Below are 14235 nucleotides of genomic sequence, written 5' to 3'. Positions count from 1 at the left end.
TAAGGTTTACCATCTTCCTTGGAACTTTCTTGAACTTTCTTTTTCTCTTTCCTAGTTTATTTTATGTTGTGCTGCTGCTGCTCCTCCTCCCCTCCTCTCCCTCTGCCCTCCCTCCCCCCCCATTCCTCCCACCCACCCCTGTCATTCCTCCTCACATCGTCCTCCTCCTCCTCCCTCTTCCCCTCTCTCCCTCTACCCCCCCCCCCCCCGCAGTAATGGGGATTCAACTTATAACCTTGAACTCACTTGGCTGATACTCTACTACTTGAGCCATGTTCTAGTCTAGCTTTCAGCTAGTTATTTTGGAGATAGCATCTTATGGACTTTTCTGTCCAGCTGGCTTTGACCTGTGACCTGCAGTCTTCTTGATCTCACTCTCTTGAGTAGCAAGGGTTATAGGTATGAGCTACAAATATCTGGCATTCCTTATTTTTCTTTTCCCCCTTCGTTTTTGGCATTAAAACAGTTTCAGTATGAGTTATATAAGTATTGATTTAATTTTATAGTGCTTAAGACTTGTGCCTCTTTTGTTTAAATGTGTGTGTGTGTGTGTGTGTGTGTGTGTGTGTGTGTGTGGTGTGTGTGTGTGAATGTGTGCCCATGCGCATGCTTGTGCTGGCCCTGGGGCTTGAACTCATGGCCTAGGTTCTGTTGCTGGGCTTTTTTTTGCTCAAGACTAGTGCTCTATCACTTTAGCCATTACTCTATTCATAAAGCTCATGAACTTTCTTGCCCAAAGGTTTTGAACCATAATCCTAAGATCTCAGCCTCCTAAATAGCTGGGACTGACTGGTGACTGACTTGTTTAAACTTTTAAAATGCTTTTTTAAATAATTCAAAACATTCTGTGTTCTATACATACCTTAGACTTGTACAAGTCCAAAGTTTTTTAGAGATAAAATGGAAAAGACAGAGACCTAACTTTTGAGCCAAAGGGAGATCAAAAGGTATAATAAATGTTTGACTTATTTGGGGATGGTAGAAATCTACCATCAGATTAAAGAATTACTAATTAATGTTACTTACCAACCCCCTCATGTCTCCTCTCCTGCTGAAAAGATTGAATGGTTGGTTTAGTAAATGGAAGATTTAGTAGCCCATCAGAATCACTGATAAGAATCTGCTCAGTGCCTCCCTAAAGTCATTGGTGTGGATAATGGTTTGGTGCTAAGAGGACAACTGCTCATTTCTGGTGGGGTTGTGATTGCAGCTTCAGGTCTTAGACTAGTTGTAATTCCTGGTTGTCATCTTAGTTAACTTATATGTTTTCTTAAGCAGTTCTCAACTATAGGAATATTTATTTTATTTTATTTATTTTTATTATCCTCAAGTAGTTGTTGTGGTTCAAAATCAAAATGTGAGTTTAATGGATACAATGCATCTTGATTAATGTCATCTTTCCATTGCCTCAACATTCCCATTTCTTTTTTTTCCCATCACGATGATAGCCAATTTATTTTTATTGATAGTGAAGGAATATTTAAAATAAAGAAGAAACTAGTCCCACAAATGACAAAAAAATAAACTAAGAATAAAAAGTAGTAAAAGAGTAAGATTAGTAGTAATAGTTTTCCTTTAAGAAATATATACATATTTCATGTTTATTATGTTTATATACATAGGGTATTTAAAATACATAGTTGGTGAAAATTTTTTTTCTATGTATGTGGTACTGAGGAATCAAACCTGGGTTTTCATGCATACTAGACAAGCACTCTACCACTAGGCCAAACTCCTAACCCAGTTGGTGAGAATTCTATATAACCAATTCTGTTTTAAATGTATTATGAGATTTTGGGGGTGTGTGCCAGTTTTGGAGTTTGAACTCAGGGCCTGGGCTCTGTACCTGAGGTTTTCCAATCAAGGTTAGTACTCTACCAGTTGATCACTTTTGTTGTTTAATGGAAAATAGGAGTCTTATGGACTTCCCTGCCCAAGCTAGCTTCAGAACTATGATCCTTAGATCTCAGCCTCCTATTGTTAGATTATAGATATGAGCCCCTGGCACCCAGCCATGGAAGTTTTTCTTTTTAGACATAAAAATCTGTGCTAGCTAGGCATGGTGGCACATACATGTAGTTCTACTATTCAGGAGGCTGAGACCGGAGAATTGTGAGTTTGAAGCCAGCCTGGGCTATAGCAGTATTCTATGTTAAAAAAGAAAAGAAAAGGGGCTAGGAGTTTGGCCTAGTGGTACAGTGCTTGTCTAGCATGCATGAAGACCTGGGTTTGATTCCTCAGTACCACATACGTAGAAAAGGCCAAAAGTGGTGCTGTGGCTCAAGTGGTAGATCACTGGCCTTGAGGAAAGCCCCAGGACTGGCAAAAAAATGGTGTACAAAAAAAGAAAAGAAGCTGGGCACAGTGGCTCACGCCTGTAATCCTAGCTGAGATCTGAGGATCAAGGATCAAAGCCACCCTGAGCACTAAAGGACCTGAGACTCCTATCTCCAGTTAACCTCTAGAAAATGGAAAGTGGGGCTTGGCTCAAGGATAGGACAGTAGCCTTGAGCTGAAGAGCTCAGGGACAGTGCCCAGGCCAAGCTAATCTTTTCCATGAAAAAAATTGTAGCCATATCCAAAATAATTAACTTTGGTGGTTTTTTTCTAACTCCTTTCTATTCTTTTATTTATTATTATTATTTTTTTTTGCCAGTCGTGGGGCTTAAACTCAGGGCCTAAGCACTGTCCTTGAACTTTTCTCAAGGCTAGAGTTCGACCACTTGAGCCACAGCACTACTTCCAGCTTTTTTCTATGTATATGGTACCAAGGAATTGAACTCAGGCCTTCGTGCAAGCACTCTACCACTAGGCCAAACTCCCGGCCCTAACTTTGGTGTTTTTAACTTAGTGAGTTGAATATCCTAATAACGAAAGTTGTCCCACATAGTATTGTCTGCAGAAAATTTAAGCTTGAGGAAAATACAGAAAACTCATATCGGTATTTCCTAAAGGGCTCACTTTATTTCTGCAGGTGATAACTTTGCCTAATGAAGGAAGGTTAACCTAATATGCCCTTTTGCATTATATCATCTTATATTAATATGCTTTTTAATATTTTATATTGATACCTTACACTTAATACGAGTTATGTTATTTGTTGAAAGAAGTAGCAAGAAACATTAGAATAGTCTCCTGGTTGTATTTGTTTGTAATCTTCCAATACCAAACAGCTAAAAAATTTCTAAAGTGCTCTTTAGAACTGGAACTTATCACTAAATAGTGAATTCAGTGAACTCACTTGAGTTGTGAAGCCGGTACCACTGCCTTTAGTGGGAATGGTGGATCTGGTCAGAAAATGCCCTGGATGGGTTGGATATTCGTGCTTTGGGGTAAATCTTGACATATCTTGTCTTACTTTACACCATATAGAAAATTAATTTGAAATAGATCAGTACCTAAAGTATGGGAAGTGGTAAAATAAAGCTGTAAGAAAATGTGAAAAGAAAGCATCATGTTACATTTTGACTGAGTTCATATCAGCAGATAATACTTTTTTAGTCTTGGAATCATACTGTTTGAGCTTGTTTTTTTCATTCATAACTATGCTCTTGAGATGTTAGGTTGTATATTGTATTCCATTATATAAATACATAATAATTTACATATCTGTTTCAGAGGATGTATATTTGGGTTTTCAGGTACTTATTATATGAAATATCAATAAGGATATTTACATTTAAGGGGCCAGAAGTGTGGCCTAGTTATAGAGTGCTTGCCTAGCATGCATGAAGCTGGGTTTGATTTCTCAGTACCATATACATAGAAAAAGCCAGAAGTGGTGTTGTGGCTCAAGTGGTAGGGCACTAGCCTTGAAGAAAGCGCAAGAAGAGTGCTCAGGCCCTGAGTTCAAGCCCCAGAACTGGCAAAGAAAAAAAAGGATACTACATGTGACACCGATATTTAACATAGCTTGGAAAGATACTGGATTTCAGAGGAAATTAGGCTTATTGTGCATGTTTTCCATTCTCACAAGGAAATTTCAAATAGGAAGATTAAGCAGTGTAGACATTCTTTATTCTTGTCTTTTGTGTGTGTGTGTGTGTGTGTGTGTGTGTGTGTGTGCGCGCGGCGCGCGCGCAGCGCGCAGCGCGCGCGCATGCGCACGCGACAATGGACACTGTCCCTTTAAGACTAGCACTGTACCATTTTAGCCGCAACTGCACTTCCAACTTTTTTAGTGCTTAATTGGAGATAAAAGTCTCAGAGTCTTTCTTGCCTGGTTGACTTCATTCAATCCTTGATCCTCAGATCTGAACCTCTTAAGTAGCTAGAATTATGAGTGTGAGCTATTAGAGCCTTGTTCACTTGTGCGCTTGTGCATATAAGCATAGCTACCAGAGCTTGACCTCAGGGTCTTACATATTTGCTTAGATATTTCCTTCAGACTGCTATTCTACTACACCTCCACTTCCAGCTTTTTGCTGGTGAGTTGGATAGTCTTTTGAATTTATCTTCCTGGATTGGCTTCAGACCACAATCCTCAGATCTGGGATTACAGGTGTGAAGAACCACCAGTGCTGAGCCCTGGCATTCTTGTAGTTACCTGAAGATCTGACCATTTATTCTCTTTATTTGAAATGCTCTAAGCTCAAATAGTGTCAGTTTGACCACTAGGGCAAAAGTAAGTAAAAGTAAGTAATATTATGCAACTCATTAAAGTCTTTTTAAAGAGAGGCTAGCTTTTTTTTTTTTTTTTTTTTTTGCCAGTCCTGGGCTTGAACTCAGGGCCTGAGCACTGTCCTTGGACTTTTTCAAGGCTAGAGCTCTACCACTTGAGCCTCAGCACCACTTCCGGCTTTTTTCTATGTCTGTGGTATCGAGGAATCGTACCTGGGTCTTCCTGCATGCTAGGCAAGCACTCTACCACTAGGCCAAACTCCTGGCCAAGCTAGCTTTTTTTTTTTAAACAAAGAGTTTTATTGTTTACACAGCCTGGAAGCTGTCACTTAGTCCTTCAAGTGAAGCCTGACATTGTGCAGTGATGCGCTAATGGACAAAGAAGTACAGACAGAATCAAGGATGTCCTTTGAGAAGTTGGCAGGGTGTATTACAAATGTAATATCAGACTGCACTGAGATGGAACTGATGACTTACAAAGTAAAGGCACACTTCCTGTGAGATGTGGGACTTGTCACAAATGGCACGTCTGGTTTGTGGAACAATCCCATTCAGATCTTTATGAGCCCATCAGAATACTGAGTGGCAGGACACGGTCAACAGCAAGCATTTGGAAGGCAGTCTATATACCAGCTTGGAAATAATTCTGCAGCATAGTGTTACCAAGCTGGACATGTGTACAAATGGACTACAACAGGGCTCCTAAATGACTGTTGAATAGCAAGCTGAGGCAGAGAAATTACAAGCTGAGAAAACAGAAGGACCATCTTAGGATTCCCAGCAATTCACCCCCTAGCAGCGAGACCGAATGGGCAAGCTCAGTTGCTACAGAGCTGCCTGGCAGGCATCTGCATGTGCTGGTCTTGCTGTTTGTGAGGCTGGTTGACTGTGTGGTCTAAAAAGCTGGGCCACAGTGACAGGCTATTAATAGCAGGCACAGCTACTAATGGAAGGCTAACTTGATGTGTCCTGAGTGGAAGAGATTGTGGGTCTTTTATTGTCTTTATACCAATGAATCTAACTTAGAAGAAAGATTTATGCATGTACAATAGAAATAAATAGGAGCAAAGTTGTATTTTTCTACTTTCCACTCTTAATGAAAACTGAGAAAACCAAATTTTTGGTCACATTGAAATACTAAAAGACTTGAGTTTCCCCACCCCCTACTGAGGATTTACCATTGCCTTAAAAATGCTGGGCAAGCACTATACCTCAGAACTATATCCCCAATGCTGAAATACTAGGAGTACAGCAATTTATCATTATTCATTTTTTAAGGTTTTATAATAGATTTGGTTTTATTTAAGAAGATAGTATGTCACAGGAAATTTCAAGTATATTTTATAACATTTTGAGTTAATTTAGTAATTAGTAAATTTCAAAGTAAACTCAGAAAACATTATTCATTTTTATTCATTTATTTTACCACTCTTCACATTTTTATTTGAACGGAATATCTAATTTGTATAAAATATCTAGGGATTTCTTAGAACCAATATTGTAATATTGACCTTATAGGCATTATGCTATGAGGCTATTTTCTAGTTTCCTTACAGTGGATTTCTCTTTTTTTTTTTTCTTTTTTTTTTTTTTTGCCAGTCCTGGGCTTGAGCTCAGGGTCTGAGCACTGTCCTTGGACTTTCTCAAAGCTAGAGCTTTACCACTTCTGGCTTTTTTTTTTTCTATGTATGTGGTGCCAAGGAATCGAACCCTGGTCTTTGTGCATGCTAGGCAAGCACTCTACCACTAGGCCAAACTCCCGGCCCCGGATTTCTTTTTCATAACTGCTTATTTTCTTTGTGTCTTCCTGGGGCCAAAATAGTAGAGGCTATATATTACCTAATGGTTGTTCAATGAATGTTTAACTGGACTGAATTGCAAGGCTTATGATGGTACCTGGAAATATAATAGATAAAGTGTAGTTTTCATTAGTTATCTCTAACTGTTTCAGGTAGTAGCCTAATTCCAGCAATCTAAATAGACTGAATTATATTTGTAACATGTTGACACTACCTTTTTGTCCTGAGCTTGCACCTTCATGGCTTTCCATCCAGTTTCTTGTCTTGTTGGTGTCAATTGATTGAATTATGTACTCTGTCACCTTTTATAATACCAAGAATGAAATTCTGATGAGTTCTGTGAATCAAAAAGCATGATTCTGGAAAAGGAATAGTAGATATATGATAGAGATGAAAGCTTAATACACTCATGAACCTAAAGTGCTACAAATACAAGACAGCCATGACAAATAAGTAGAAAGAGAAAAACCATTCAGGAAGGAGTAAAGATTAGTCAAAAAGTGACAACTAAATGCTCAGTGGAGAAACCTTAGCTCTTCACTGTTTGAAGGAGATATGTTTCAATATTAAGTGAAACCAAATATGCCACCTACTATGCATTTTCTTTTTTAAAATAATTTTTTTATTTCAATGTACAGAGAGGTTACAGTTATATTCGCCAGATAGAAGGTGCATTACTTCTCACACATTAATATCCCTTCTTATGTTTTTGTCCCCATTTCCCTCCTTCCACCCCCTCCCCTTATTTTCCCCTCCTATTTCAAATAAACAAGTAAACATCTATATAATATACCAGGTAACCAAGTGGGATATTGTAACAATATGAGATTAACCAAAGGGCAACACAAGAGAGAAAAATATAGTACATAAAGAATAACAGTCATTTATAATGCATTTTCTTTTATACATTTGTAAACATTTCTAAATCACATTGGAGGCCTCTGTAATATTAATGATCTTGTGATTTGGGGCACCCCAAAAGCATGAGTAATATATTTGCACATAAAGTACTTGACTTGTAAGTTACAAGATTTCATTGTTAAGCCCATTGTAATTTGTTGAATGAAATATTGAAGTTTCCAGTATAAATAGAGAAAATAATCTTGGTGGTAAAAAATAAATTAGTAAACTATGTAAACAGTACTTTTATTTTCCCTCCTTTAAAAAATGGATTGTAATACTTAAAAAGCTTACCTATTCTTAATTTAGAACAGGAGTGAAGTTGATTTTCCAACTGATTGTTGATTTTCCATTACATTAACAGTAGTAGGTGGAGGTAGTCTGTGTTGCCCTCTATTGGTGATTAATGGTTAGTTTTAGCAAAGTAACTGAGATCATATGTATCATTTTTATGTATTTCATAATTGTATCAATCAATACACTGTAGAGGAAAAAATATAAAAGCCAGTCTAATAGTTATGGTAGGGAATTAGCAAAGACAGAAATGGAGATTTTGCACTTCATGAATCGATCTTATCAACTAAGGTAGTATCAAAATATTTTTATTGATTAATTTTCATTTTATTTTTGTTTTGTCAGAGCTCCACCTCAAATCAGGCGTCCAAATCGAGAAGTAAGACCTCTGAGGAAAGAACTGGCAGGAGTAGGAGCCCGGGGGCCTGTAGGCCGAGCACATCCCATATCAAAGAGCGAGAAACCTACAAGTAGAGATAAGGATTATAGACCAAGAGGGAGAGATGACAAGGCAAGACTATCTCTTTGTAATTTGCTCACATGAATCTTGTGACTTTGATGCATATTGTGGGTTTTAGTTTTTAATTTTCAGGGTACTCTGACTTTGATGTGGAAGAACTAAAATCTAAGTGGTTTTCAAAACCTTAGTGGTCTTTATATTTGAAGGCCATGCTACAATGCCAATAAGCCAGAAGTAGAATATGTATATACATATATGCATATATGTGTATGTATGTATACTCACACAGGTATAAATGTACTTAGTAAAAGGGATCCTTTTATAGCAGCATTTGAAATATTGTTGGGAGTTTGAAAACTTTTCCAAAAATATTTTAGTAAATATTCTAAACTAAAATGAATGATAAATAAATCATAACTGTAGGAGAGAGTCTTATACAAAGCAAACTGTGCATGGGTAGTTCATGCTTATAATCCCAGCCATTTAGGAGGTGGTATAATTTGAGGGGGGTGAATGTTTAAGCTTAGCCTAGGAAAGTTTCAAGACCCTGTTTCAGAAACAAAATAAAAACCAAGGAGCTGACAAGGCACTTGTCCAGTGTTCTTGAGACCCACCCTGTATTCTATACAAAGTAGCACATACACATGCAGAGAGGGGTGGGGGGAAGAGAGACAGAGACAAGAAAAGACACAAGGAAATGTAGAGAAAGAGAGGAAGGGAGGGAGAGAGAGACAACATTGACAGAATAAGATGAAGGATAACATAGCATTTACTATTTTTTTTGCACGGTGAAGCTTATTTATTTATTTTTTTTGCCAGTTCTAGGGCTTGAACTAGGCCTTAGCACTGTCCTTGTCCTTTTGTTCTCAAGGCTAGTGGTCTGCTACTTAAGGCGCAGTACCAATTCCAGCTTTTTTCTATGTATGTGGTACCAAGGAATCGAACCTGGGTCTTTGTACATGCTAGGCAAGCACTCTACCACTAGGACAAACTCATGGCCCAGCATAGCTTTTACTATTGTTAAGGGTTTTTTCTTTGAAGCTTTGATTTATATGAAATTATATAGAAAACATTTTTTTCATTAATGAGAAAACTTTGCATAGTTAATTTTCTCCTTTTTCTTTTCTTTTTCTTTTCTTTCTTTCTTTCTTTCTTTTTTTTTTTTTTTGAGATAAGAGTCTCAGGTCCTTTTCCGGGCTGGCTTTGAACCTTGATCCTCAGATTGCAGCCTCCTACATAGCTAGGATTACAGGCCTGAGCCATCACATCCGGCCCCATAGTTAATTTTCATTGTGCACATTTACTTACCTAGAAAAATTAGGTGGTGAACATAGTATTGGGTGGAAATCCTGTGCTGTCTCAAAATTGACTTTAGAACTGTAGGTTTTGTTTTTCTTTTTAGTTTATGCTGTACTGGGGATTTAATTCAAGGTCTTGAGTCTGCTTTATTGTAAGTCATACCATTCAGTCACAAACAATGGGAAATAATCTTAAAGCCAGGCACAATGGCTCATGCCTGTAATCCTGGTTACTCAGGAGGCTGAGATCTGAGGATCTTCATTCAAAGCCAGCCCTGGAACAAAAGAATGAGAGACTCTTACCTACAGTTAATCACTAAAAAAATGGGAAGTGGGGCAGTGGCTCAAGAGGTAGGGTGGTAGCCTTGAGCTGGAGAGCTCAAGGACAGTGCCCAGGCCCAGAGTTCAAGCCCCATGACCCTCCAAAAAAAAAAAAAAAAAAAAGAAAAGGAACTAACCAGGATGACAGAAACTTTGATTGATAGAATTTCTCATGCATTGTGTTGTCATAAATGAATGATGATATAGTGAATTGCCACAAAAGTTTCACTAGCTAAAAAGTCAGGATCTGCCCTCAGATTCATGACATATGTATAATGAACAGTTAAATGACATATCCTTAAAAATCATGTACTACATTTGATTTTCAGTATATAAAACTATAGATAAGGGCTCTAGGTAGACCAACTTCTGGGCATTATGAATGTGGAAACTGGTATTTATGTGCATTTCTATTTTTTTTTCAGTTGTGGGGCATGAACTCAGGGCCTGAGCACTGTCCTTGGGCTAGCACTCTACCACTTGAGCCTTAGCACCACTTCCTGCTTTTTTTGGTGTATGTGGTACCAAGGAATTGAACCTAGGGCTTTATGCATGGTAGGCAGGCAGGCATTCTATCTCTAGGCCAAGATTCTGGCCCCTTTATACGCATTTCTACTATGAGAAAAGATTCAAAGATATATTTAATCTCTATGCCTTTATGGGACACCAAAGTGATTTTTTAATGTTTAAAATTTGTAGAAGCTTGTATACTGTAAAATAAACAATCCATCTCATCCTTTTGGAGATTAATGAGTGAAACTAATGAAAGTCATGGCTTTTCTAGCTGGTGAAATTGAGCTCAAGGCTAGTGCTCTACTATTTGAGCCACACCACCACGTCCACAGCCTATTCCCTTCCCTTCCCTCATACCCCCACCCCTTGCATTTTAGAGAATTACAGTAGGGGTCAAGTTCTAATCCTTACTCTGCCATTAGGTTTGAGGCAAACTTTTAGAAAAGACTGAGTTTTCATTAGTCTTTAATCTCATATAACGCAAGAGAAGCATTGTAGCCATGATTTGTTATATGCTTCTTTGGTAGGCACCATTCAGAGTGATTATAAGGGAATTTATGAAAAATAGATCCTACTTCACTTTGTACAGATCAAGTAACTGTAGTATAGAGAGCTGAAGTAACTTGCCATTCTTGCCACAGTATGTAATGGGTTCTGAGGGAACTGCAATTGTGAAGTCACATATCGTTTCCCTTCACCTCAAGATTTTTCACATTGTACTGTTTCCCTACCAAGCTACACTGAAAATCTGAGTTGGATTTGAAAAAAGAACTTCCCAACAATTAAATACTGATCTTTAATTGTGACTCTTACTCTAAGAACAAAATAATCAAGGAGCTCTTGTTAAATGTCAGGTACCTATTTCTGGAGACTATAAATGTTTTTTATTCATAATGTTTCCAAATAATTTTCTAAGTCTTAGTTATTCTTTCACTGACAAATACTCAGAATGTCATTAGAAAATAAGCCCCATTCTTTTCTTTTTAAAGAACTCTCTAGTTGTTTGGAGATAAAAGAGATTTTCGGAGTCATTGTGGAAAGAAAAGAGCCCCGATTAAAAAAACTCATAGAAATTTCATTAGAATTTGAAAGGTGTACTCAGCTTAGTTCTAACTATCTCAGCTATTCAAATATTTATCAGCAGGCTAGAGACTTGAAAACTAAACTGGAGACTCTGATAGGGCTTGAGGCGGCTTAGGTAAACTGCTAACATCCACTTCCATTGAGGCCAGATTTGAAAGTGAATATTGGAATATCCCTTTTGAGGTTTTCTTCCCCTTTTTATCCTTCTTAATCAGGTTTGTTTGTTGCAACCAGCTTATAAACAACAATAACTACAATAACATAAAGTAGAACAGACCAAATAAATCAGTTTATTGTCCATAGTAAAGACAGTATTATCTTGAGAAAATAGGTAAATGCATAAAAATTTAGTTACAAAATCATGTTTATGGGCCAGGAGTTTGGCCCTAGTGGTAGAGTGCTTGCCTAGCATGCACAAAGACCAGGGTTTGATTCCTCAGTACCACATACATAGAAAAAGCCAAAAGTGGTGCTGTGGCTCAAGTGGTAGAGCTCTAGCCTTGAGAAAGCCCAAGGACAGTGCTCAGGCCTTGAGTTCAGCCCTGGACTGGCAAAAACAAAAACAGGATAACATGTGCAGGTAGATTTCAGGATTGAAAATATTTTTCTCTATGTGATGAAATTTTGAAGGCTGCTGCTATATTCCAACTACTTACTTACCTTTATAAATGTAAAAATGTGAGCTAAGAAAATTTACCTATTTTCTTCAAGGTCCCTGGTGTATTGACTTGGCATTTTAGTGTTAGGAACTGTATGATAGAACAACTAGTACTAGCAGGTATAGCAAAACGTTGCTTTTCTTTGGGAGCTCTTACTTTTTTGTCTTTATCTACAAAATTCATTTTGATGCTTTCTGTGTGTATTGATTTGCTTGCTATACTTCTGTGATGTCAGCATTATGCTTCCTGTTTTATGGAGAAGGATGTTGAAGTACCAGAATCCTAGTAATTAGGCAGTGGAGCTAGGACTGGAATCTGTTCACCTGCTGAGCTTTTAATCTTTCGCCATATTTAAGCTTCCTACTTTACTTTAATGTATCATGAATACTTCTTCTGGATAAGGTTAACAGTTCATTTTCTGGGAGATTACAACCTTTTTCTTGTTTTTAAACTGCTGAAAAGCTTCAGGCTAGGTCCAAGCCTACCATGCTGTTTTTTTTTTTTTGTTTTGTTTTGTTTTGTTTTTTTGTTTTGGTTTGGTTTGGTTTTTTTTTTCATTAAAGAATTTATTAACATTGATTTTTCATTTTTTTTTTGCCAGTCCTGGGCTTGAGCTCTGGGTTCAGTACTTGCATACCCAATGCTTTGGACATGGTAATGGAAATATAAACTATATAGACATAAAAACCTACGACTGTATAGACATAATGTTTTATTTCATAAATTGATATGTTTCTATGACATACAAACCCTTAGCCTAATTTTGATTAAGTTCTTAAAACTAAGTTCCAATGATTGTATATAGAGATTCCCTTCTTGAACACTTGTCTGTTAAACTTGTCATTTGAAATATGATGTAAAAATCAATGTTAAGGGGCCAGGAGTTTGGCCTAGTGGTAGAGTGCTTGCCTAGCATGCACAAAGACCCAGGTTCGATTCCTCGGTACCACATGCATAGAAAAAAGCTGGAAATGCTAAGGAACAAAAGGCGCATGGTATCCTTAATATGTGGCTATTAAATCCAAAGAGTACAAGAGCAAGGACTCAATATTTCCATACCCAATGCTATGGACATGGTAATGGAAATATAAACATAACTATATAGATATAAAAAAAAAAGCTGGAAGTGGTGCTGAGGCTCAAGTGGTAGAGTTCTAGCCATGAGAAAATCTGAGGACAGTGTTCAGGCCCTAAGTGTAAAAAAAATAATAATAAATAAAAATAAATAACAGTTCGCATGCTGATTTTTTTGTTGAGTCCTTTTCCCTTTCCTCCATTCCCTGACACTGCCACCAAGATCCACAGGTAAGGCCAGTTTGTACCTCATTTATTTATTTTTACTTCGTGAATAAAATGTGCCTGCCTGTAATACCAACATCTTAGGAGGCTGAGGAAGGAAGATTGTGAATTTGAAAATAGCCTGATAGTGGAACACTTGTCTCAAAAACAGAAAAGCTTCTGGTTTCAAGTTGGTTATCTTTCATTATTGCAGTGCAAAGGAACAATAAAGTCTTATTTGGATGGACCTGATGTGTTAGTCTGTTAAGGCTGCTATAACAAAAGACTTAAGTAATTTATAAGCAATAGAAAGTTGCTCAAGTGGTCGCCTTGGGCAAAAAGTTCAAGGACATTGGCAGAAAAACAACAACAACAAAAAAAAAATATTTCTTAAGTGGTTTCATTGCCAGTATTTAAAGAGTTAAACCTTTTGTGAGTTCAGAGATTTTTATATGTTCAAACATTTATAAATTCTATAGACTAGAATAATAATGCTTAATATTATAACAGTAAAATAAATGATTGAGATAATTGCCAAGAATAACTTGTCACAGTACTGTAAAATACATGTAAGCACTTGTAACAAACAAAAACGTTTTTTCCACAATTTAATATTTTACTTTTGGTCTTTTAGTCTATCCTTTCTGAGTAAAAACATGCACTTGTTATTTCTGTGCAAATAACTGATTCTCAAGTATTGTCAAGATTGCATTTTTGTAAGTTAATGCTGAAGAATAATACTGCTGTTATCTCATGATGAAAACTGTATATGCTTTTAAGTGGAATTTACATTAAAATTAGGTAAATGATAGTCATTGAATTTACGTTATTAAACTTGAAGAACTTTGTTTCACTGAATTATATGGAACAAATGGCCATTTATGAATATTTTCCTTCTCATATATAGGCCTTAGGATATTTTATACAAAAGTGATGTTGCAAACTAAATTGGAGTATTCTCTTTTTATTGATGAAGAGTTGCATAAATTGCACTGTTTGATGAATGATTA

The 14235-nt window shown here is 37.0% G+C and overlaps 1 protein-coding gene across 4 annotated transcripts in view; it reads left to right on the top strand.

Annotated features, from left to right (window-relative positions):
* Katnal1 (katanin catalytic subunit A1 like 1) overlaps positions 1-14235 on the top strand; it is a 70133-nt gene that overhangs the window by 29530 nt on the left and 26368 nt on the right. For all 4 annotated transcript variants that reach the window (XM_090342209.1, XM_090342208.1, XM_090342210.1 and 1 more), the window contains exon 4: positions 7959-8124. In XM_090342209.1, the coding sequence (XP_090198335.1) occupies positions 7959-8124 (166 nt within the window). The remainder of the gene's footprint in view (positions 1-7958; positions 8125-14235) is intronic.

The sequence above is a fragment of the Megascapheus bottae genome, chromosome 11 (genome assembly GCF_031878675.1).
Source record: "Megascapheus bottae isolate mThoBot1 chromosome 11, mThoBot2.hap1, whole genome shotgun sequence".
NCBI classification, from domain to species: domain Eukaryota; kingdom Metazoa; phylum Chordata; class Mammalia; order Rodentia; family Geomyidae; genus Megascapheus; species Megascapheus bottae.
This window is presented reverse-complemented; position numbering and strand designations above follow the sequence as displayed.